The sequence below is a fragment of the Pyrenophora tritici-repentis genome, chromosome 5 (assembly GCF_003171515.1).
Source record: "Pyrenophora tritici-repentis strain M4 chromosome 5, whole genome shotgun sequence".
NCBI classification, from domain to species: domain Eukaryota; kingdom Fungi; phylum Ascomycota; class Dothideomycetes; order Pleosporales; family Pleosporaceae; genus Pyrenophora; species Pyrenophora tritici-repentis.
This window is the reverse complement of record NC_089394.1, coordinates 2,912,529-2,933,484: the sequence shown is the minus strand read 5'-3', so window position 1 is coordinate 2,933,484 and position 20,956 is coordinate 2,912,529. Positions and strand designations below refer to the sequence as shown.

General features: G+C 50.6%; 10 protein-coding genes across 10 annotated transcripts; 4 read left to right on the top strand and 6 right to left on the bottom strand.

Annotated features, from left to right (window-relative positions):
- Positions 1 to 1,028: 1,028 nt before the first annotated feature.
- On the top strand, positions 1,029 to 2,777 carry PtrM4_111070 (GlcD, FAD-FMN-containing dehydrogenase; the record flags this gene model as incomplete). The annotated part of the gene is made up of 4 exons (XM_001935664.2): positions 1,029 to 1,163; positions 1,220 to 1,716; positions 1,773 to 2,556; positions 2,622 to 2,777. 4 exons carry the CDS (start codon positions 1,029 to 1,031, stop codon positions 2,775 to 2,777), a joined length of 1,572 nt encoding a protein of 523 aa, XP_001935699.1.
- Positions 2,778 to 3,387: 610 nt separating this feature from the next.
- Positions 3,388 to 3,723, bottom strand: PtrM4_111060 (uncharacterized protein; the record flags this gene model as incomplete). The annotated part of the gene is made up of 1 exon (XM_001935665.2): positions 3,388 to 3,723. The coding sequence occupies one exon, from the start codon at positions 3,721 to 3,723 to the stop codon at positions 3,388 to 3,390; it is 336 nt and encodes a 111-aa protein (XP_001935700.2).
- A 710-nt stretch (positions 3,724 to 4,433) lies between these two features.
- On the top strand, positions 4,434 to 7,112 carry PtrM4_111050 (Dimer-Tnp-hAT multi-domain protein; the record flags this gene model as incomplete). The annotated part of the gene is made up of 1 exon (XM_066107911.1): positions 4,434 to 7,112. One exon carries the CDS (start codon positions 4,434 to 4,436, stop codon positions 7,110 to 7,112), a length of 2,679 nt encoding a protein of 892 aa, XP_065962360.1.
- Positions 7,113 to 7,246: 134 nt separating this feature from the next.
- PtrM4_111040 (SPS1, Serine-threonine protein kinase) lies at positions 7,247 to 7,927 on the bottom strand (the record flags this gene model as incomplete). Its single annotated transcript, XM_001935666.1, has 1 exon — positions 7,247 to 7,927. The coding sequence occupies one exon, from the start codon at positions 7,925 to 7,927 to the stop codon at positions 7,247 to 7,249; it is 681 nt and encodes a 226-aa protein (XP_001935701.1).
- A 1,458-nt stretch (positions 7,928 to 9,385) lies between these two features.
- On the bottom strand, positions 9,386 to 9,923 carry PtrM4_111030 (EutQ, Ethanolamine utilization protein; the record flags this gene model as incomplete). The annotated part of the gene is made up of 3 exons (XM_001935667.2): positions 9,386 to 9,519; positions 9,585 to 9,712; positions 9,829 to 9,923. 3 exons carry the CDS (start codon positions 9,921 to 9,923, stop codon positions 9,386 to 9,388), a joined length of 357 nt encoding a protein of 118 aa, XP_001935702.1.
- A 933-nt stretch (positions 9,924 to 10,856) lies between these two features.
- Positions 10,857 to 12,683, bottom strand: PtrM4_111020 (Mg-trans-NIPA multi-domain protein; the record flags this gene model as incomplete). The annotated part of the gene is made up of 3 exons (XM_001935668.2): positions 10,857 to 12,398; positions 12,453 to 12,590; positions 12,651 to 12,683. The coding sequence occupies 3 exons, from the start codon at positions 12,681 to 12,683 to the stop codon at positions 10,857 to 10,859; spliced, it is 1,713 nt and encodes a 570-aa protein (XP_001935703.1).
- A 606-nt stretch (positions 12,684 to 13,289) lies between these two features.
- Positions 13,290 to 14,092, top strand: PtrM4_111010 (NtpE, Archaeal-vacuolar-type H+-ATPase subunit E; the record flags this gene model as incomplete). Its single annotated transcript, XM_001935669.2, has 3 exons — positions 13,290 to 13,322; positions 13,384 to 13,892; positions 13,942 to 14,092. 3 exons carry the CDS (start codon positions 13,290 to 13,292, stop codon positions 14,090 to 14,092), a joined length of 693 nt encoding a protein of 230 aa, XP_001935704.1.
- A 517-nt stretch (positions 14,093 to 14,609) lies between these two features.
- PtrM4_111000 (uncharacterized protein) lies at positions 14,610 to 16,472 on the bottom strand (the record flags this gene model as incomplete). Its single annotated transcript, XM_066107910.1, has 3 exons — positions 14,610 to 14,854; positions 15,026 to 16,344; positions 16,396 to 16,472. 3 exons carry the CDS (start codon positions 16,470 to 16,472, stop codon positions 14,610 to 14,612), a joined length of 1,641 nt encoding a protein of 546 aa, XP_065962359.1.
- Positions 16,473 to 17,494: 1,022 nt separating this feature from the next.
- PtrM4_110990 (HET domain containing protein) lies at positions 17,495 to 18,777 on the top strand (the record flags this gene model as incomplete). The annotated part of the gene is made up of 2 exons (XM_066107909.1): positions 17,495 to 17,724; positions 17,784 to 18,777. The coding sequence occupies 2 exons, from the start codon at positions 17,495 to 17,497 to the stop codon at positions 18,775 to 18,777; spliced, it is 1,224 nt and encodes a 407-aa protein (XP_065962358.1).
- A 1,061-nt stretch (positions 18,778 to 19,838) lies between these two features.
- PtrM4_110980 (Dienelactone hydrolase) lies at positions 19,839 to 20,688 on the bottom strand (the record flags this gene model as incomplete). The annotated part of the gene is made up of 3 exons (XM_001935672.2): positions 19,839 to 20,147; positions 20,195 to 20,529; positions 20,580 to 20,688. 3 exons carry the CDS (start codon positions 20,686 to 20,688, stop codon positions 19,839 to 19,841), a joined length of 753 nt encoding a protein of 250 aa, XP_001935707.2.
- Positions 20,689 to 20,956: the final 268 nt, after the last annotated feature.

The window sequence follows — 20,956 nt, the reverse complement described above, 5'->3', positions numbered from 1 at the left end:
CCATAAGGCTTCTATCTACGAATCCCCTGGGAGCAGGGGTCTGGCACGATCTGGCATACAAAAGGTTGCCAAGAGGCTTGTGAGCGAAATTTGCGCTAGGTTCCCGAGACAGGTGCAGTGGGACCAGTGAGTGCGAAGCATGAGTGCTTCGATCGACTCGAATTACTTTCCCCGTCACGGAGAAACCCGTGTCGCTCAAGGTGCGATCCAGATAAGGAGCTATACTCAGGGTTTCTTCTACCTGGTAGATATCTCAAAATACCCGCCCGTCCGTCAAGACCACGGCTGACGACTCATGCAGTTCAGTACCCTAACATCAGTTGATGCCAAACCTTATCGTATTGCAAGGCATTGAAGACCAAACCAGATGGATAGCAGCTTCCCTTAGTCCCCTACGATTCATGTCCACTTCCCCAACGATCCTCCCAGTTGGTACCAACTCCCGTTCCTGAGCACTGATAGCATTTTCCTAGGTGCGATCATCGCGTCCCTTCCAAATCGTTCTTTTCCTGCGCCTCTGAAGCTGCGGGATTGGCCCGTAGCCGGCTCATGGTACGATGTCGTAGTTGACGCGTGCAACGGGTCTGACACGAACTGCATGGCGTAGCAGCTAAACTCCGGCGGGAAGGACCGAAGCTAGCTGTTGACGTAAAACGGTCCGACTATCAACCCGCGCGGAGACGGTGTGTGGTGCAATAGGCCCTAATTTGACCGCAACGCTGACTATCGACGGATAAGTCGCTTGGACCTTACCCCCGACTCAAATTTGTACACGGTCGATGCAGATCGGCCTTGTTCGGGCGGCAGTCGGAGATTCTGCTCTTCGCTCTACCTGCCAATTTGGCCCGCAGACAGCTCTCTCTAGGCCCAAATGCATTACAATGGGCAAATCTCAAGCGGATGAAGAGAGCCGATCTTCTCGAGCCCCTCGGCTCATTTAACGGAGGAATACTATAAACTCTCACCCAGCTTAACGGAACCATACCCTCGTCCTACAACGTGCCAGGCTCTTCGACACTTGAGACAGGATGAAGTTCTTCGCGCCGACGCTCGTTGCCTCTTTGGGGTTGTACACTAACGCCGAAGCTGCTGGTGCGGAATTCCGAAACAACACACAGCCTGGAAGGGTCATCAACAATGTGACCTACCCTTTGTTCCCTCCCGTAAGTATACATCACCTACTCCAATATTGATTCGAACCTTGCTAACTATGGAAAAGTGCGAAGCTCTGAAGGCTGCCGGCTTGACCCACGTCTACCAGCTGGGTGAACCGGAGTACGACGTCCGAAAGACTTCGTACTGGTCCGTCAGCGCTCAGCTGAACCCCATCTGCGTTGTTCTGCCTCTTTCTACCCAGGAGGTGTCCACAACCATCAAGATTCTTCAGGACCCACCAACCAAGTTTGCCGTGCGAAGTGGTGGCCACACCACATGGGCTGGATCGAACAACATCAATGGCGGGGTCACTGTCGATCTCGGTTTCATGAACTCTACGACTTACTATGAAGGTGACACCACCGCCAGGATTCGACCTGGAGCGAGGTGGGGATCAGTTTACGGTGTGCTTGAGCCTTACGGTCTTACCGTTGCAGGTGGTCGAGCAAGCAGTGTTGGTGTTGCCGGTTTCCTTACCGGAGGAGGCAACACTTTCTTCACTGCTCAACGTGGTTGGGGTTGTGATCAAGTCAAGAACTATGAAGTCGTTCTTGCCAACGGGTTAGTAATACGATATATTACCAATTACTGTGAACAGTTTTACTAACATCGGATAGTGATATCATCAATGTCAACAACAAGAACAACACCGGCCTCTTCAAAGCTCTGAAGGGTGGATCATCTAACTTTGGTATTGTCACTGCTTTTGACATGGAGGTTTTCAAGCAAGGCAACCTTTGGGGTGGCTCAGTGACGTACTCCAAGAACTACACCCAGCAACACATTGATGCCTACATTGCATGGACCAGCAACGTCAAGAACTACCCTGAAGGCTCTAACATCATCTTCTGGAGCTATCTTCCCACTGTCAAAGATATCATCATCATTGGTGCGTACGAAGACACCGCCGGTAATGTCGCCCCTGCAGGCTTCGATAAGTTTACAGCTATCCCCTCTATGTCTTCCACTATGAGACTCGGGACTCACAAGAACCTCACCGATGAGCTTGAACAGCCCGCCGGTTACCGCGACATCTGGTTCACCATGCTCTTCAAGAACGATCGTGCAACTATGAAGTACATTGTCGACCTCCACGAGCAGTTTGTTGAAGAGTGGAAGATTGAGGGCCTCGAGCCCGATTTCATCACCCAGTGCATGTTCCAGGCCATTCCCACCGTTTTCAACGAGCGCAGCGAGGAGCGTGGCGGCAACGTGCTCGGCCTGAACCTTGTCAAGGATGATGCCATTATGCTGCTCTTCGACCTTGCCGTCACGACCGATGACAGCGAACTTCGCGGGAGGGAGAAGATCCGAGCTTACGGCGAGAAGATGCAAGCATTTGCCGCCGCCCGAGGCACCCTCGAGAACTGGCAGTACCTTAACTACGCCGACTCCTACCAGGTAAGACCCTATTAAAGTCTCCGAATCTACAACATGTCCCTGCATTTGCTAACGCGCCGCTATAGAACCCGCTCGGAAATTACGGCGACGAAAACGTTGCCAAGATTTTGGCTGCGGCTAGAGAGTTCGACCCAACGGGCGTTTTCCAAGAACAAACCCCCGGTGGCTTCAAAATCACCAAGGCTGCACCGGCAGGTGTACCGGTGGCTCCCAATTACTAAGACACGTCCAAGGGCATCGCTGCATAGCGCGACTTAGCGCAAGCTGCCATGACCACTCCACGTGCCTGACCTGGACCAGCGTCTGGTCGGTCACTGGGAGACAGGGACCAGCCTTTATAGAAAAACAAAAAGAACCGAAAGACATACACCGCCACTATTTTAACTGTCTAATCAGCGGACCAAATACCATGTCATCCGTCTTGGACATGATCGAGTGTCCGGTCCTTCATCCTAAATTAGAGTAGATAAAAATCTCACATAATGCACAACAATTTGTCTTACACCCCATGTCGCGACGCGATTCAGAGTCCGAGTCGCAGGTATATGTACCGTGTAGATCCCGGAATTATGGATCGATCGCCAATGCTATGGTAGACGGACCAGAATACTTGATTCGGTCAAGGCTCGGTTCCTTCGCATCTTGTTTATCATGCATTTATATGTCTCACGTTAACGGCATGGAAAAAGTTGGAGGTGTTGGAGGCAATGTTTAATCTATAGCACAGTTTATTATCATATCAAAATACTTACCAATACTTACTTACCTTGAGTCTCTACCTGAACACACCCCTCTTGTGGTCGCGAAGAAATGCCGCGATGAGCAGTCGCCTCAGAGCATGGCGACGATCTCAGCCTCTAGGTCCTGATTAATCGACCGCGTATCACCCCGCTCTGACACAGCCTGCCGGGTAGCCTGTCGGGTAGCCACACGCGCTCGTAACCTCTCTGCGGCCTTGAAGGATACTTTCGCACTCTGCTTCATCTCCACAATGTCAATATCGCTGTCGATCGTGGGCACATAATTCTCGACCAAGGCCTTGGCCGTGATGCGCGACTTCTCGTCAGTGTTAAATAGCGCCTTGTACCATGTGTTCAGCTGGTTGCTATACGGTGTGTAGCTGCGTCCCGTCTCTGAAGCATCCCAATCCCGTACAAGTTCGCGCATGGTAACATTGAGAGGGCGATACACGGTGGGCAGGCGTTGGCGCCACTCCGGCCTTAGCCAGACCCGGCGGTCATGTAGAGGAGGATGTACCTTACCTGCCTTCTTCCTAGCGGCGATGAAAGCCTGTTTGGATTGTGTGGGCATTATATACAAGGCAAAAACCTGGATTGTACAGCCCAATGACCACAAATCACCAGACGGATGTATGGAGTCTTGCTCACTCAGGGGTGGCCAAGGTTGTCAGTAATCAATATCTCATCAATATTGTTGTTTGATTTGTTTGATTCGGAGCCAACCAACTAACCAACAGTTAGCCACTGTATTTCTGTCAATCAATCAACCAATCTTGAGAACAAAATGTTGATAGGATTGGTGTTGTTTGATAGTAAGCGAGGGAGGGGGATACCTAGGTGAGGCCTCTGGGATAGCTGCTCAACGACGAATTCTTAGTGTTGGATCTTGCTTACTAAGCCTACTCGCGTGTAAGTTATATGACCTAGGTTCCATCCCATCTCTCACTCACTCCAGGCTAGTACGTACGAGGCTTAGCGCCCACAACGCTAGCTGGCAGAGACATAGATCTCAATTCCTGTAGCACAATACACAACACGATTCACACATGTTCTATTCCTAGTGCTACTGACATCAGGCTTATAACATTTAACAACACCTTACTTTCTCGCGGCTCCGGCTTACTTTTAGCCTTATCCATGCCCTCTATACCAGCAAAACGCAAGCCCGAGGCTGCCGAAGAAGCTGATACTCCCTTCAAGCGAGCACAACGTACGCGCAAACCTACGCTCAAAGCGCTGTTGGGTGACGGCAGCCAGCCAACCCAGCCGATAGAGCTGCCAGAAAGTACGCCGGATCCGCCTACAGAGCCGCCTACACAAGTTATCGAGCCGCCCACACGGGCTATTGAACCGCCATGTAAGCCTGTACAACAACCCGAGGAGCGCCCTCGGCGGGCATCACCACTGCCTATTTTGGCTGCCTCACAAGCCTCTCGGCTCACTGATGAGCCAGCCTGGGAGTCGCAGTTAATGTTTGATAAGCCAGAGGACTCTATTGTACAGCCTTTAGCTTTCTCTAGCGCTGCCACTGAGGCTTCGGTGGAGGAGGATAGCGCTGTGAGCGTCGATTTTCGCGACTTTGAGGGCGTCGATTGGTCGCGATTAAAGGGGTTTGTCGCGCCGCTGAGCACTCCACGAGGCAAGGCAAGCTGGATTTTTCAACACGGCTGGCGTGTCTGGAAGGAGGGTACTCACCACCCAGATGAGTTGTACTTTGTGTGCAAGTACTGTCATATTCATAAGCTACCTAATGGTGTACACCGAGTAACGAAGTCAACCACTGCCGCCAACGGGCACCTCCAGCTTGATAAACCTGGTCATCGGCTCAGCAAAGATGGTCCAATCCTAAGCAAACCTCTCCGCAAACATGGACAACAATCACTTCGTCAGGCAGCTCTAAGCGGTGTCAAATTTAGTCTAGAGGCGTACAAGACTATAGGAAACTTCGACGTACAAGAATTTCGGCAGGCAGCTGCGCTCTGGCTGGTCGACAACAACAGACCACTCCGCGAGTTTGAGACGCCGGCTTTTCGCAAGATGATCAGGCTTGCTAATCCTGAGGCAGAGGCGGCGTTATGGAGGTCTCATAACAGCGTGTCAGCGTTCGTGATGAGGTTGTACAGTTGGCTACGGCCTCAGGTGGTGCGCGCGTTGGCTGAAGCCGAGAGCAAGGTACATATAAGCTTCGATGGGTGGACGACAAAAGGCGGCAAACGTGGCTTCTTTTCTGTAGTTGCTCACTACGCCAACAGTAAGGGCGCGATAGTTGACCTACCCATCGCGCTGCCGCAGCTGGTGGGTGCCCACACTGGTGAGGCGATAGCTGACGCTGTAACCAAAATCCTGCAATCCTTCAGCATTAATCGCAGCAAACTCGGCTACTTTGTGCTCGATAACGCTTACAATAACGACACCGCTGTTAACAAACTCGCCGCGATGTACCACTTTTCTGCCTCCGATCGCCGCCTCCGCTGCGCTTGCCACATACTTAACCTTGTTGGCCAAACGATTATGTTCGGGAGGGATGCTGACGCGTATAACAACGCCCTGGAGAACACAAAGATGGAGGATTTTTACATGAAGGAGTGGCGGAAAGAAGGACCGCTTGGCGTGTATCTTGATATTATCAACTACATCAACACGCCGAAGCAGTGGAGTATTTTTGAAGATTGCCAACGCGAGGCAGTTAACAGCATGCCCACAGGCGCCAGCGGCGGCACTCGCGAGCCAATTAAGCCGTGTGTTACACGTTGGAACAGCTATTACGACTGCTTTAAGCGCGGAGTTCAGCTCCAACAAGCTATCAACGCATACGCCACGTACCACATTCGCGAGACTGAACAGGCTGACGAACAGGCAGCTATTAGAGGAAACAAGCTGCCTGATGTGCCGCGGTGGATGAGGTCAGACGGCCTTACGGCGGCTGACTGGGCGGTGATTACTGAGTACATGGCGATACTGCAGCCGCTCAAGTTTGCTACAGATCGCCTCCAAGGCCGCGGCAAGTGTGGCCGTTTTGGCGCACTCTACGAGGTCATCCCAGTATTTGAGAGTGTGATAACTGAGCTGGATGCACGCCTTCGGCCATACGAATCGGTCAACCACGAGCCATCTGAGGCGCCCGAAGATCACATCCCGATCAACCTGCGAGCCGCGAGGCGAAAAGCGAGCAATTACTTTACTAAGATCCTCCAAAGTCCCATTTACTACGCAGCTACGGCACTACATCCACGATATAAAACATACTCTAAGCGCTTCTGGCGCGACAAACCTACACAATTGAGCACCGCGCACGCGAAGTTTCTGCGGGTTTGGGCTGCCTACAAGCCTGCCGCTGCTGCCACAACACCAACCCCTGCGCCAAAACCTACCATGAGCAGCTTTGACGACGCTATCGACGCTATACTAGATGAGGACGGCGAGCATACATTGGAGGTGGAGGATGAGTACGATAGCTGGTTAAAAGAGCCTATGTGGACGTCTGATCAACACAAGGAGGGTCCAACAGCTGTACAGTACTGGTTATCGTTGAAGCCGAAGTATCCACATCTTTCACGATTGGCGATCGACGTGTTGACTATACCCACCTCCAGCTCTGATTGTGAGCGCGTTTTTGCGGGAACTGGCGATATAATTGAGCCACAAAGGCGGAAAATTGGCGCGCAGTTACTGGCTGCTTTGGTGTGCTTGCAACGGTGGACTCGTGCAGGTTTTACAACACCAAGCACGACAACAGCAGCAAAGCATACTGATGAGGAGCTCACGGAAGAGTTTGCGATAGGAACGTGGGAAGAGCCGCCTGCAGAATTGTCATAGAAACGTCCCTTCAGAACCTTAAGTCTATCAATATTCAATCAATCAACCAACCAAAAATTGGCTCTTCAGTCTCATCAACTCAAACAAACAAACTGTAGCCCTAAGAAATGAGCCAGTCAATCAACATCTACGCCTCAAATGTTGGTTGTTTTGTTTGTTGACTTCTCTGGGGGTGGCCCATACTCCGGCGTGCCATAGTACCTGTTGCGAATGTGCAGGGGAAGTGGAAAGGGTGTCATGCGGGAAAAGTCTGTAAGCTTGAAGACGGGCCTAGTGGGTATGTCGTTGTCATCTGCCCAGCCGTCAGGGTAGCAAACGAGAATGTTCTCTGGCTTGAAGTCTGCGTGCACAAAACCTTCCCCATGGAGGAACTTCAGGGCCAGGGCCATGTCACCCAACAACTTGCAAACCGTTTCCTCGGGAACCTGTTCTATGATCTTCTGCTTCGCTAGCTGCGCGCACAATCTGAACTGCTCGAAAACTTTTGCTTGGTAGCCACGCAAATCGCCCAAGGGTGCATATTCCAGCAAGACTGCCGGCCCGCGTGGCTTGAAGTCAATCAAATACGCTAGTATTTCAACAATATGAGGATGCTTACCTAGAAGCTCAAGGGCCTTAGCCTCCTTCGTCAGGGCAGAGCACGGCGTGGGGTTGTAAGTCTGGTTTGGTGTCTTAACAGCAACCAATACTCCAGAACGCTTGTGTTTCCACAAACTGACGGTACCATCACCACCAGCCCCGAGCTTTTTAACGTGCGAGTGTGTCTGTATAAATCGGAAATAATTGGATAGGTCAGACAGTTTGGTTTGCGACATGGCAAATTGGTGTAGTTGTGTATCTGCGAGATGAGTTCCAGACTCAAATGCAGATTCAAAGTGAATGCGGTGGATGAAGTTTGGATAAAGCAGAATATGAAGTTTAATACAACAAAACGTGAGCATTGTGGACGCATTGTTCGTACACCAAGTATCACCACCTACCAATACACTGTTCGACAACATCGACGAAATCGACAACAACGAAAACAATGCGAGACTTTCTTAACATTGTACGGGAGAAGATCGCTTGGAGTAGCAGCAATGGTGCGACAACCCAAAGTATCCCAACCGTCACAGTGCCCCACCTGCCTTCACAGCGATCTTTCTCGCACCAGGCCCCACGATCACGCTGATCTGCTGAAAGTGAAAACCCACGCATACAATCTTCCGAAATGCTCACACTGTACATCGTACATACACGAGATCAAAGACGCATGAAATATGCATGGGAACCCCTAGCATCCCCCGTGAGCCGCTGACGACACATGCTGACAATACCGCTGACACGGAAACGTCAGATTGAATCTCAGCATTGACGCTGGAAGGTATCGCCGTTCCAGGGACATGGTCCAGCGTCCAAGCACTCGAACACGATCAATACGGATTGACTTACGGCACTGGTGGCTTGCATCATACGAGGCCATCGGCGTGCCCGCGGGTACGGTGAATCGGATGGTGACCTCGGCGGACTGGGTTGACACAAAGGTTGGAAGCTGTGCGGCTCCGAGTACGCCGTACTAATCCCGAACTCTTCCGCATTCGTCCGTATTTCTTGAAATGTGGCAACGTCCAGCGAAGACTACACAATTGCACCGCGGAACTTTCACTGTTCAAACTCAACTCGATGACGATCACAAAGAAAAACTTTCTTCACCTTAGTACCAATCACGTGAGACGTTACCGACACCGGCTTATTCGCCAGGAAGTCTAATCATCTGCAGCCGAAAGCTTCCAAAATGTGTAGTCTGAAGTCATTAGACAACTTACATACTTCACCGCATGCTAACTTGGTGGCTCCTAAATTTTGCAACTCCTGATTACTTAGATTGTTCACGCTACTCTGACAGTCTAGTCTGTCTTTCACCACATACTAAAATTTTCGACGCAGGGGATGGTCCCTCCTTATACCTTGATCCTCAATCATGCTGGCACAGATATAATGGTAGTACTAACATTCATGATTTTATACTGAATTTACTTTCTTCTCAGTTCACGACAGACCATACACGCACACCATAAGCCTATAAACCATGGACAATCATGATAGACCTATTTCCCAGGTATCTCTACCACTTCGAATGTCCCCATCTCTCCTCTTCTTCTCACACCATACACGCCCACTATAAGCCTATAAACCATAGACAAACATGACAGTCCTATGTACCAGGTATTTCTACCACTCCGTCTCTCCTTCTCATCCCCTCGTCTTCTCATCTTCTCATCTTCTCAACCCACCTACGCCCCATCCTTCTTCCTCTGCCCAACAAAAAACCCCAAGCCAAAATCATCCGTCTTGAAGGTAATCTTACTCCCCTTTGGAAAGAAGAAGACATCACCCTTTTCCGCTTTTACTTCCTTGCCCGTCTCATCTAAAAATCCTTGTTAGTCCTTCCCTGTCTATCTTTTTCACATTACTTCTCTCCATCAAACATACCGCTGATGTAAAAATGTCCATCAACTATAATCTTAATCTCATCATACGTGTACGTGTACACGAGTGGTGTTCCCTTTTCCAGACGGTAGAAACCACCGCTTATGGGCTTTTCGGGGTCAGTGGATTCGCTGTTTGTTGTTGCGGTCTGGTTAGTAAAGGTTCTTGCTTTTTCTTCTTCTGGGGGTTGGTTGCTTGGTTGTTGAGTTTTAGGAGAAAGAGGGGCGCGGAGACGCTGGGGACGTACGACGAGACTACATCGCCCAGATACGCGTTTTCGTTTGCGATGAGTGGGGGGTTAAACGTTGTTTGCGCCTTTTCGAAATATTGCATTGCTGGCATTTTGAGATTTGGGAGAGTGTTTTTGCTTCTGGTTTGTGGTTGTGGGGTGGTTGTGGTGATGGTATAGTAGGTAGAGGCTGTTATGTATTTACACGATAACTAGACACACACGTTAACAAAACTGTAGCTTATTATCCTCAGCTTCGATGTATCCCAAACATACCCTTCTTCTCTTGTGTATATATGTGAACACGGGGTATTCTTCCAACGGATTCAGAGAAGAGGTCAAGAAAACGGGACTCGGTACTTATATACTCCCATACATATCTAACCAACCCAACCGCCTATCCACCCAGCCTATCCTCTCCCCTACCCTACCCTAACCTACCCACAAACCCTAATCCAAACCTCCCAGCTCCCCTCCCCGTCCCCACTCCCTCCCAACCCCTCCAATCACCAACACCCCCAGGGACTCACATACCTTATCCAGCCTCTTGGCACTGCACCCTCTGCATACCTGCATCTCCGAAACCACCTCACTGGACCCACCATCCCATCACTAAGCTTCCGATTATTTGCCTGCCTCCCCTGTGGTACCTGCTGTCTCGCCAAAGACTATTTTCCGTTTTCGGGGAGAAAGGTGGGGGCGGGGCTGAAGATGTGATTGGGTGGGGTGGGGTGGGGTGGGTGTGTTTTCAATGTTGCTTATCGAGAGGTTTTCACGTGAGGGGAAATGTTTACCGGTTTTGTGCAGGTGCAGATGTGGTGACGAGGTTGGATCTAGATAGATGTGGATTTTTGTGAGTATGGGTTTTGGGGTGTTTAGTAAATATTTTCTTTCTTTATTCTCCACACTGTATGTGGTAGAATCGACTAAATCATATCAGAACAATGGGGTATTACATTCTAAGTCTTTGTGGTATAATTCAAATTGCTAGGAGAGCGAAACAAAAAGGAAACCCCAATCCGCTGGGAGTAATGCAGGTTGAAATATCATGTCCGTCGTTCCTGATCATCTTCATCTCGTCCATCATGCTCCTCGTCTTCTCTCCATTTCTTGCGCCACCATTTCAGCTTGAACCAGTCGCCAAGTGCTTCTTGGCTTTTGTCTGCCTGGCCGCTGCCGTATCCCCATGTATTTCTTCGCGACGAAGATTCCATAATGTCTGCATCGGAGGTGTCGCCGTCATCGGGATCGGGGTGGTTGAGGAGTAATGGGCTGCTGTCGGCGGGCAGTTTCCCTTGTGAGACACTTCTGCCTTGTCGGCTTCCGAGTCCTTCGAACCAGGATCGTCGACGCATGTGGTTGAGCCAGGCAGATTGGGCGTTGTTTCTTCGTGGTGGTAATGTTCCGGATCGTGGTCTTCGTTCCAGATCTACAGATTGTCTGGCAGGCGAGGGTAGAGTCTCTCTATCGTTGAGCTCGTCCCAAATCTCGTTCGTTTCCTCCGAGAGGGTCAGAGTCATCCTTCGTCGTCTCGAAGATTTGCGGGGTGTGTTTAGTTGTGGGCTCTTTTGCCCGCCCGCTTCCATCGCTCGCTTCTTCGCGTTGACCAAACTCAATGCAGAACCCCTGGGTGTTTTGGCTAACAGTGGTGTTCTTTCGTCGAGGGGCTTCTGGCCAGCTGACGCTTCCTCGTCACGATCCAATGGTGATGCCGGTTCGTCCACACTGTGGCTATGCGCGAGGCCAAGGCCAGGTTGAAGGGCCGTCTGAGGTAATTGAACCCTGCCGTGCTTGCTCGCCACTGGTGATGTGGGTTCTTCCTCATTGTCTTCAAGTCGCCAGCTCAAGCAGACAACACCAGCCAAAAGAATCACAGTCCCGAGCGCGATGAGACCGGCATGTAGACTCGACAGCCTATCACCCTGGTTAAAATAAATCAAGCCGTCTATGATGGCAATGATGTTGTATATACAGAATACCAAAGGATAGAGGACACTTGTGCTGCAAAGCTTCAGTCCACAGTGCATGTAGTATAGCTGGGTCAAGGCGAAGACGACCAATCCAATCAGAATCATCCACGATTGCCAGCGGTTGAACTCGTTGTGGCGATCGACAATGGTCCGTACTAGCAACTCGACGGCGCTTTTGGCGATAAGGAGCGAATGGGCAGAAAGTATGCCACTGATGCAACCAAAGAACATGCCGCGGACCAGGCGTAATCGGGGAGTGGTGCGAGGGTACATGTGTTTTAGCAGCCAGGTAGCGAAAAGCAAGAGGACTACTGCAACACCCGTCATGATCATCCACACGAGAAAGTGCTTCCGTCCCAACAGTACCAGTAGTTGATCTAGATTATGCGACGGCTCGGCGATGGCGCCAAAGAGAGCGATTAGCAATGCGCCGATTGCGACGAGCATTGTGCCGATCAAGGAATATTGGGTAAAGGGTTCGCTGAGGATGATGGAGGCGCATATCGAGTTGAAGACGAGGCCGGACGCCTGGAGAGTGGATAGGACGGGGAGAGGGAGTGTGGTGATCTGAATGGTGCTGCCGACAATGTTGGCCACGACGAACATGAGCATGCCCAGCTGTGTGAATCAGCGAGTAGTCCTGGTCACGGTGTGCGCATGGTTCCAGCGTACCTGCCATCTTCGTCGCTTGTAGGGTGGCCGTCTATCGTCGTCGTCGTCTTTCTCTTCCTCGAGGAGATGCGACTTTCTCTGCAGCGTGAGGCCAACACTCTGAATACTGGTGGAGGCGAGGCCGACCATTACTCCCAGCTACAGATACAAATATTAGTCATGTATTTCCCCGATGGCCACGGGACCTGGTACACTCACAGCAACGCTCGCGCCTCCCGAGAGTTCCACCATGGTTGCGTGGCGGCTGTTATGGCAGCACTGGGCGTATGGCTACCTCGACAACAAGCGCATGTTGTGCGTGGGCGGATACAGAGGGGTTGGAGGGCAAAAGATGCAGGTGGTCGGAGAAGCCAGCGCAGGCGTGGAAGTCGCGAAACGCCAGTCTGAGTCGGTGAAGTGCACGAGACTGGACGGTTGGAAGGCTAGCCGACGTCCGTGGCAAGGATCAGCCGACTGATGATGTAGTTGAGCAGCGAGGGAGCAGCAACTACGCGAGGAGGGTGCAAGATGGGTAATTTGGCGTAAATACTACACAACCAAGATAGGACATATACCGCATGTGATATCATGTAAGAATGCCGCAAGTATCAGCAGTAATACGCGCTAGAGCGGTTGAGTAGCTAGGAGGGACCTAGGTACGTACCTATGCCTAGGTGTCATGGCGGCGGGCAGCGGGCATCTGGGGCCCCTGCTCGAGCTGCGTGAACATCAACCCAAGCTCGTCACTGCCCATAGCCATAGCTTCGCACTTCAACAACCGCCCGTATATTCCACCCCCACCAAACACCACAACACCGTATACTCGACTCCTCAGTAATCCGGCCACCCACCGCCATCATGTCGCAAGTCCACGCCCTCTCCGACGACCAGGTAGGAATGCGCAAGCTCCCGCTTCATGCACGGCAGTCGCAGCTAATCCCCCATGGCACAGGTCGCCGGCGAGCTCAAGAAGATGACGGCCTTTATCCGGCAGGAAGCCATGGAAAAGGCAAACGAGATCCGGCTCAAAGCCGACGAGGAGTTTGCAATCGAAAAGTCCAAGCTCGTGCGCCAGGAGCAGGCGTCCATCGACTCGTCGTACGAGAAGAAGTTCAAGCAGGCGAGCATGTCGCAGCAAATCACCCGCTCCACCGTCTCCAACAAGAGCAGATTACGCATCCTGTCCGCCCGCCAGGAGCTGCTCAACCGCCTGTTCGAGGACGCCGAGAAGAAGCTGGCCGACGTGTCAAAGGATCAGAGCAAGTACCAGGGTATCATGAAGGCCTTGATCCTCGAGGGTGCATATGCTCTTAATGAGGATAAGCTGCAGGTCAAGGTGCGCAAGGCGGATAATGACCTCACCAAGAAGGCCATCGAAGAGGCCCAGACCGAGTACAAGAAGCAGATTGGAAAGGATGTCTCAATCACTATTGACGAGAGCGACCCGCTGCCAGAGGGATCGTAAGTGGACTCTCGTAGTTGTATGGGCCATAGCTAACATTAAACCTAGTGCTGGAGGCGCCATCATTGTCGGCACAAACGGCCGCATTGACATCAACAACACGCTACAAGAACGATTGAAGCTGCTCGAATCCCAGGCCCTACCCTCCATCCGAGTTACGCTATTTGGCGAGAATGAGAACAGAAAGTTCCACGACTAAGAGAGGGGTAGTATGGGAGAGGGGTTTTGTAACGACTGTGGTGCCTAGCGATTCGTGTTTTCATCGACGTGGCATGAGTGTGAATGCGTCTACGGGCAAGGAACAGTTTGCAGTGCAGACTGACTGTATATGCGGAGACGTCTTGTAAACTACTCGGAAGTTTTAGCGGACATGCATATTGTCGTACATTCATCGCTATTTGCAAGACATGTCCATGTTTAACCTGCGCTCAGCATGCTTCAAGAACAATGTGACAAGTCAGGTTTGAAATGTGTTTTTGTTTTGCTATTGTTATCTCAAGCTCGATCATAGTTAAGCTGTATATGTACATGTGTGAAAGGAGGGTATATCCAACAAAATCCTCGCGCAAAAGCCCAGCGCTATATACCAAACCCCACCGTCATAACCCCGACTTACCAAAAGGAATGGATATCATCGTAACCGAAAGGCCCTCCCAAAACTCCAATGCAGCATCATAGCCGTGCAGTTCATGTACAACAAAGGAAAATCCCCCATCTCAAACCCTCTCATAAACCCGATCCCACACAGGACTCCTCACTCTCGCCTTCTCCCTCCCACTCCCCCCACCCATCATATTCCTCAACGGCCACTCCGTCTTCCCACTCTTACTACTACTCCCCATCTCACGCGGACTCCCCGGATCCCCATACCGATCCAAGCTCACATGTCCACCATACGCTCCATCATCGCCGTCGCTGTAGTTATTGTACCCGTCATGCGAGTACTCTGGGCCGTAGTCTTCTAGGTACTTGTAGCCAGCGTTGGAGTTTGTGAAGGGATTAATTGTCGTCGTTGGCGCTTGTGGTTGTGGTTGTGGAGTATGGCTGTATTGGGGCTGATTGTGCTGGATCGCAGCAGTGTCTTCGTCGTCTTCTCCACCGGAGGAATTATAGGGTGAAGCGTGATACCCACCGTTTGAAGAACTTGATTTGTAACTTGATAGACTGGATAGTACGAGGCCTGAGGAACTACTTCCACTATGGTCATCTGCGTTGCGTGCGAGTGGTGGGCGCAGGAGGCTGCGAGATGCCATGTCTGCGGCTGGACTGATGGGAACGGGTTTGCGTTTTATGCTTCTTGCTGAAGTGGGTGTGGCTCCAATTGGTTTTCTAGAAGAGGATCCGATTCTCGTGTTGAGTGGGGGTAGGTTGTGGCGGCCTAGGACGGGGGATTCAATCGCGGTTTCTGACTCGGGCTCTGTGACTTCAGCAACCGAGTGTAGACTTGTGTAGCTTGTTCGGCGGCCACGGGCGCGGTTGGACGAGTGGCTGTGGTAGAGGGCTGGGGCGAGTATGGGACGGTGGTTGTCCTGCATTCCCATCTGTGGTGCTACTGCAGGTACCGAGTTTCCTTGGTAAGAATCGTGTCGTCCTTCTTCAGCTATGGCGTATGCTTGCGATGGAGTTGGCGCTGCTGCTGGGGGTATTGTGTGACCTTGATAGGCTGTTACTGGGTCATAACCTTCATCTTCCCAGTTTGTGTCTTCTACAAATCGGCTTTGATGGTACGAAGGGTTCAATGGAGCTCGGTGTTCTAGACGCTCCCGACTCAAGCCTCGATCTTGAAATGAGAAGTGTGGGATAAATCCTGGCGATGAAGGAGGTTGGCTGCCTTCAATTGCCCTTCTTCTTTTCCGGCGTAGCAAGAAACAACAGCTGAATAACAGTACCGCGACAACAAGTAGTGCTAGCGGCACGCCAACACCGATTGCAACCTTTTCGCGTCTCGTCAGACCAGAATCGCTGAATTCAGGAGCTATAGGATCTGCAGTCGTAGTTGGAATCGCAGATGAGCTCAATGTCGAGGAGATTGATGCGGAAAGACTAGTCGCAGAGGAAGCACTAATCGACAGCAAAGTCGAAGAATCCGAAGAAGCTAAACTCGACGTCTCAATAGATGAGCTGCTAAGTGCTGTAGGTGTAGATGTCGTAACCTGTTCTGACCCCGATAATGAGGATGATTGTAAAGCGCTCGTCTCGGTCGGTGGTCCCGTTACTGACGCAGTAACTCCAGTCGGCAATGTTCCGCTAGCTGGTGGTGCTGCCGTCGCCGGTCCAAATTCACGTATGAAATAACTCTGGATATCGTATGGTAACTCTTGGAACCACTGAGGTCTCTTGTCGTCCAGAAACTCGGACCATAATATGCTCGAAACGGCGGGTATATTTGTGGCAGCGATTTGACGTAGCGAAAGTGGTAGTGCTGTGATGAGCACCTGTAAAATGTCAAGTCTACGCCAACGTTAGCAATGCTCTTGTGTAGTCTAATTGACCATGTCTTACGCATCCGGATCTTGTCTATGTTGTAGCGAGCGGACATGGACTTCGGCCGGTCGTGGTGCTGGCGTAATAGCAGGCATGGGCAACGCGGCACTGTATGCCAATCCCACCACACTTCCAAGAACCAGCCAATTCCATCCTCTTAACGAAAGCATGTATGCGCGAGCGAGTGTTTATAAAGAAAAGCAGTGATAATAATAAAATCGCAAACAGCGGGCGTGGTTTTCGTAACGATTAGTGTCAGCGCTTCATGTCTGGCAGTAGTAATCCAGGACCAGCGCCCAGCAGCAGCGGTGGCCATAGTTTTTGTCTTGTTTACACCCATGTTCAATGTTGCAGGCAGTTCATGCTCGTAATTCGTTGTGAAAGAGACAAGTCCAGCAAAGTGGCGATTCACAAGGATCGTCGCCATAGCCCACCGGCCTGCTTACCACAATTGGTGTTTTGGCGTGCAGATCAGGGTCTTGTCAGCTGGTTATGAGGTTACGAGGCCGCAGATTCGCCCCTCACTAGCCACAGCTCGCATCGCACTTTTGAGCAAATCGCATGTTGACGGCACCTTCCTTCCATCCTGTTGTTCCTGCCCACAGCTTAGCGCCCATCGGCACATCTAGTCTCCGAGGTATTATATCCGCTTTGCGACCATTGTTGTTTCTTACAGCGTCATCATTTGCTGTATCATACCAACCCCAGAAACCTCGAAAAGGATGTACATATCCAACCAATTTTGGTCCTCTGGCCTTCTGTATCATCATTTGACAAGCACATGTGAACTGTCGCACTCCAATCCCACAGGGTTCACTTGACCACACATAAGCATGTCCCGCCGTTGCCGCATGGCCCCCATCATTCTCACCTTTTCTTGTATGAGATGCTGTTTTGATTAAAATGGCCCCCACACCATGCCAGTCAGTGGCGTGGTCCTGCTCTGCTTATGTCTCCAGCATGAATTGGGCAGCCGCGACCTTGTCACCTCTGAATCTCATTTACCCCAATCACTCCAAATTTCTGTCAGACTACCTTTGCTGCGACTACAGCACTAATGCATCTTTTGCAGCGGAAAAGCGATGGCACCTTATAGCGTGTCGAGTGTTTTGATGAGATGCCAGAGTATGCGATCCTGTCACACACCTGGGGAGAAGACAAGGACGAAGTCACCTTCGATGACATAACTAAAGGAACAGGGACAACCAAGATTGGCTATAGAAAACTTCAATTCTGTGCAGAGCAAGCTGCACTTCACAAGCTGTACTACTTTTGGATTGATACTTGTTGTATCAACAAAGACAGCAGCACAGAGCTTCAGGAGGCGATCATCAGCATGTTCAAATGGTACCGGGACTCGACGAAATGTTATGTATACCTGACTGATGTGTCGGTTGACAGCTCAGCCGAGCGAGCAGATGGTTTAAAAGAGAATGGACACTCCAAGAGCTCATTGCTCCGAAATGCGTCGAATTCTATTCTGCAGACGGCAAATGGCTTGGGAGCAAATCATCCCGTGCGCAGGAAATCGCCAAAATCACTCGCATACCTACTGAAGCTCTCCAGCTCCAGGAAAGAACTTTGTCGCAATTCAGTATTGACGAACGTATGCGTTGGGTACAGGGACGCGAGACAAAACGAGGCGAGGATATGGCCTACTCTATAATGGGCATTTTCGACATTGAAATGACACTTCTATACGGAGAAGGCAAGGAAAAGGCTGTCGATCGACTACGCAGAAAGATAAGGAGACTCCAAGGAAATGGCCGAGGCCACAGACTAGAAGAAATTGTCCTCAAACGTAACCACTTCAAGTTCGTCTTGCAGATCGGCACAATGCTGCAAGAGGCAGGCAACCAATTCAGTCTCGTCATGGGTGACTCAAGTAAAGAAGGGCCGCCAGACTTAATCGCGGTAAGCGAGACGGGTACCCGCGATGAGAATATCGAAGTCAACGTCGTTCATGGAGCTGGAAATTGCCAAATCTTCCTTCTCCGAATCGCAACAACAGACTTTACGCCCTTGCTCAGCTGGACCAAACAATTGGATTTCACTCTCACAGACTGGAATGGTGACGACACACTAGATCTTGTCGTCATCAAGAAATCCCACACGACCACAAACAGTACTGAAGTCTACATACTCTCTGGAGCTTCAAATTTCCAACATATCCTGCTGCAGACTGGTAAGAAACTTGAACAGACGGATAACACGTGGACATTCGGCATGGGAAAATGGGCCACTGGCGAGCAGTCCGACTTGTTTGCCATCAACAAAGAATCAAACCCGCCTGAAGTCTACGTCCTGCGCGGCAACGATAACTTCCAGTCCATCATCCTCCACGCCGAAATTAACCTGGATACAGCAAATGCCGACTTTGACTTCCTCGTCACTGACTGAAACGGAGACGGACGCCCAGATATAGTAGCCGTCAAGAAGAGCGGGACCAGGAGTCGATGCGCCGAAGTACACGTGCTATCAGGCGCATCAAAGTACAAGGATTTCATCTTGCGTGCAGAAACGCCGCTATTCCTGAACAACGGCTTGTATGAATTTGCCGTGGCGGATTGGACTGATGTTGGGAGGCCTGACCTGATTGCGTTTAAGAAGACGTCCACGAGGACTAATACTACAGAAGTGCATGTTATCAGTCAAACGGACTGATAAGAATGCGGGAGGCCATGCGGCGGCGACGATGAGTTTTGCGATGTCGAGGACAAGAAAAAAATCGGACTGATGGTGCATAGGCACGACTCTATAATACCCACATACGCCTTTAATTATATACTACATTTCTATATAACTCGAGATTTAACGGTCTTTTTAACTGTATTTTGGAATAGGTATCGTAGAAGATTAAATTACAAACATTACCATACGTACATTACAAACCGCTCTTCCCAAACCAACCCTAAAAAAGAAAAGATCCGTCACACACCCATCCCAAGTGGGTCAACCAACAGCAAACAGCAAGCGGCAGCTGGCAGCAAAAGTGTGTCCCAGTCCTGTCGATGTGGCTGTGCTCGCTTCGCTGCCGACTATGGAGAAGGCAGATGCCGGCGAAGCGAGGGCATCTGGTTCGCGGGGATTAACTTGCAACAATGCCAGATTGACGAACATGTTCCATCATTTTCTTTGAAAATTTGTTTATTTATAGATGCGATATAATCGGCGCGCGCCACGTATTCCTTGGCGAAAAAGAAAATGTTTGAATTTGAGGCAGCGGAGGTGAGATTGATCGTCTGTGAGGGGCGTCTAACGTACGTATGCTGGGTACGTATACAGCTTACTTTCCAAGACGCGGACCACGACACGACATGTTTTTCAAGCTTGGCATGTAGCATATTTAAACTTTGTTTCTTCGCATTCTTTCTTATATACACACTAAATTAAAGTTTTGCTCCATCACCCCTAGCAAACTCAGCGTCTTATCTAGTAACCCTCGTCATCCCCGCATAAACTCACATGTGCTTCTTGAAAAAGTCCAAGACCATCTTGTATCCCTTTTCGTAAGCGCTCTTGACTTTCTCCTGCTCAAGGTCGCTGCGGGCTGCCATCCAACCGTGGATTTGGTCTGGGAACCATTCCACAACGTGAGGGACCTTGATACCGTCCTGCCACTTCTTGACGTCATCTTTGCTCTCATCGCCAGATGGGAGCATGATGTAGGGGATGGTGATGCCGGGAGCGTCGTCGCCGGCGACCATGGCTGGGTGACAAGCAGCTGCAACCTTGAATTTGGTGCCCTCCATTGAGGAAAGGTTGACAATCTAGATATTGTCAGAGAGATCCAGGTTTCTCAAATATTGAATCTTACCTTGCCGCCCCAGCAGAAGCCGATGATGGCCCACTTCTCAATGCCGTTCTTCTGGCTCAATTCATCGACAATCTTTGGGATCCTGGGTAGAGTCTTTGGTGGTGCAGCTTTCGTCTTGAAGAATTCGCCCATCTTTTGCTCCTTTTCCTTGGTGTCCGGCGGCATCCAGGAGATGTCTGCTGGTTCGCCCTCGAAGAAGTCGGGCATGAAGACTTGATACTTTTGGTCATCAGTGTAGGCGAGGATATCGGCACCCTGCAATGTCTGGTTGAAGTAACCAAAGATATCATAAACTACAAGTATTCCCTGCTTTGCATCTTTAGGACCAGTTGTGTCTGGAGTGGTGTTAGTTGCAGCAGAGGAGTAGTTACACCAAAGCACATACACGTCTTCAGGCCGTCGACTTCAATGTAGTCACCCTTTGGCTGGTAACCCTTGGCGACAACAGCAGGAGTGTTGCAGCATGCCTTTGACTGTGTAGATTCGGTGGACATGTTTGCGATTTGTTGTCGGAGTGCGAGCGGGGCTTGTTGACGCGTGCTTGCTCTGTGGTAAGTGGGGACAAGTCTTGATGCAGCAATTGGAGACCGTTGGAGATTCCGGGATAAGATTCGATAAGTTGGAGTTTGAAAAAGTGAAGTTGATCGAGAAATGGCGCGCATTATAAGCTATGGCAGAAGCCGTCCAGCTGTCAATGGCCGTTTGGTGGGGAAGCTGCTCGATGAAGCTACCCCACCCTGGTGATGTCACCACAACAATGCG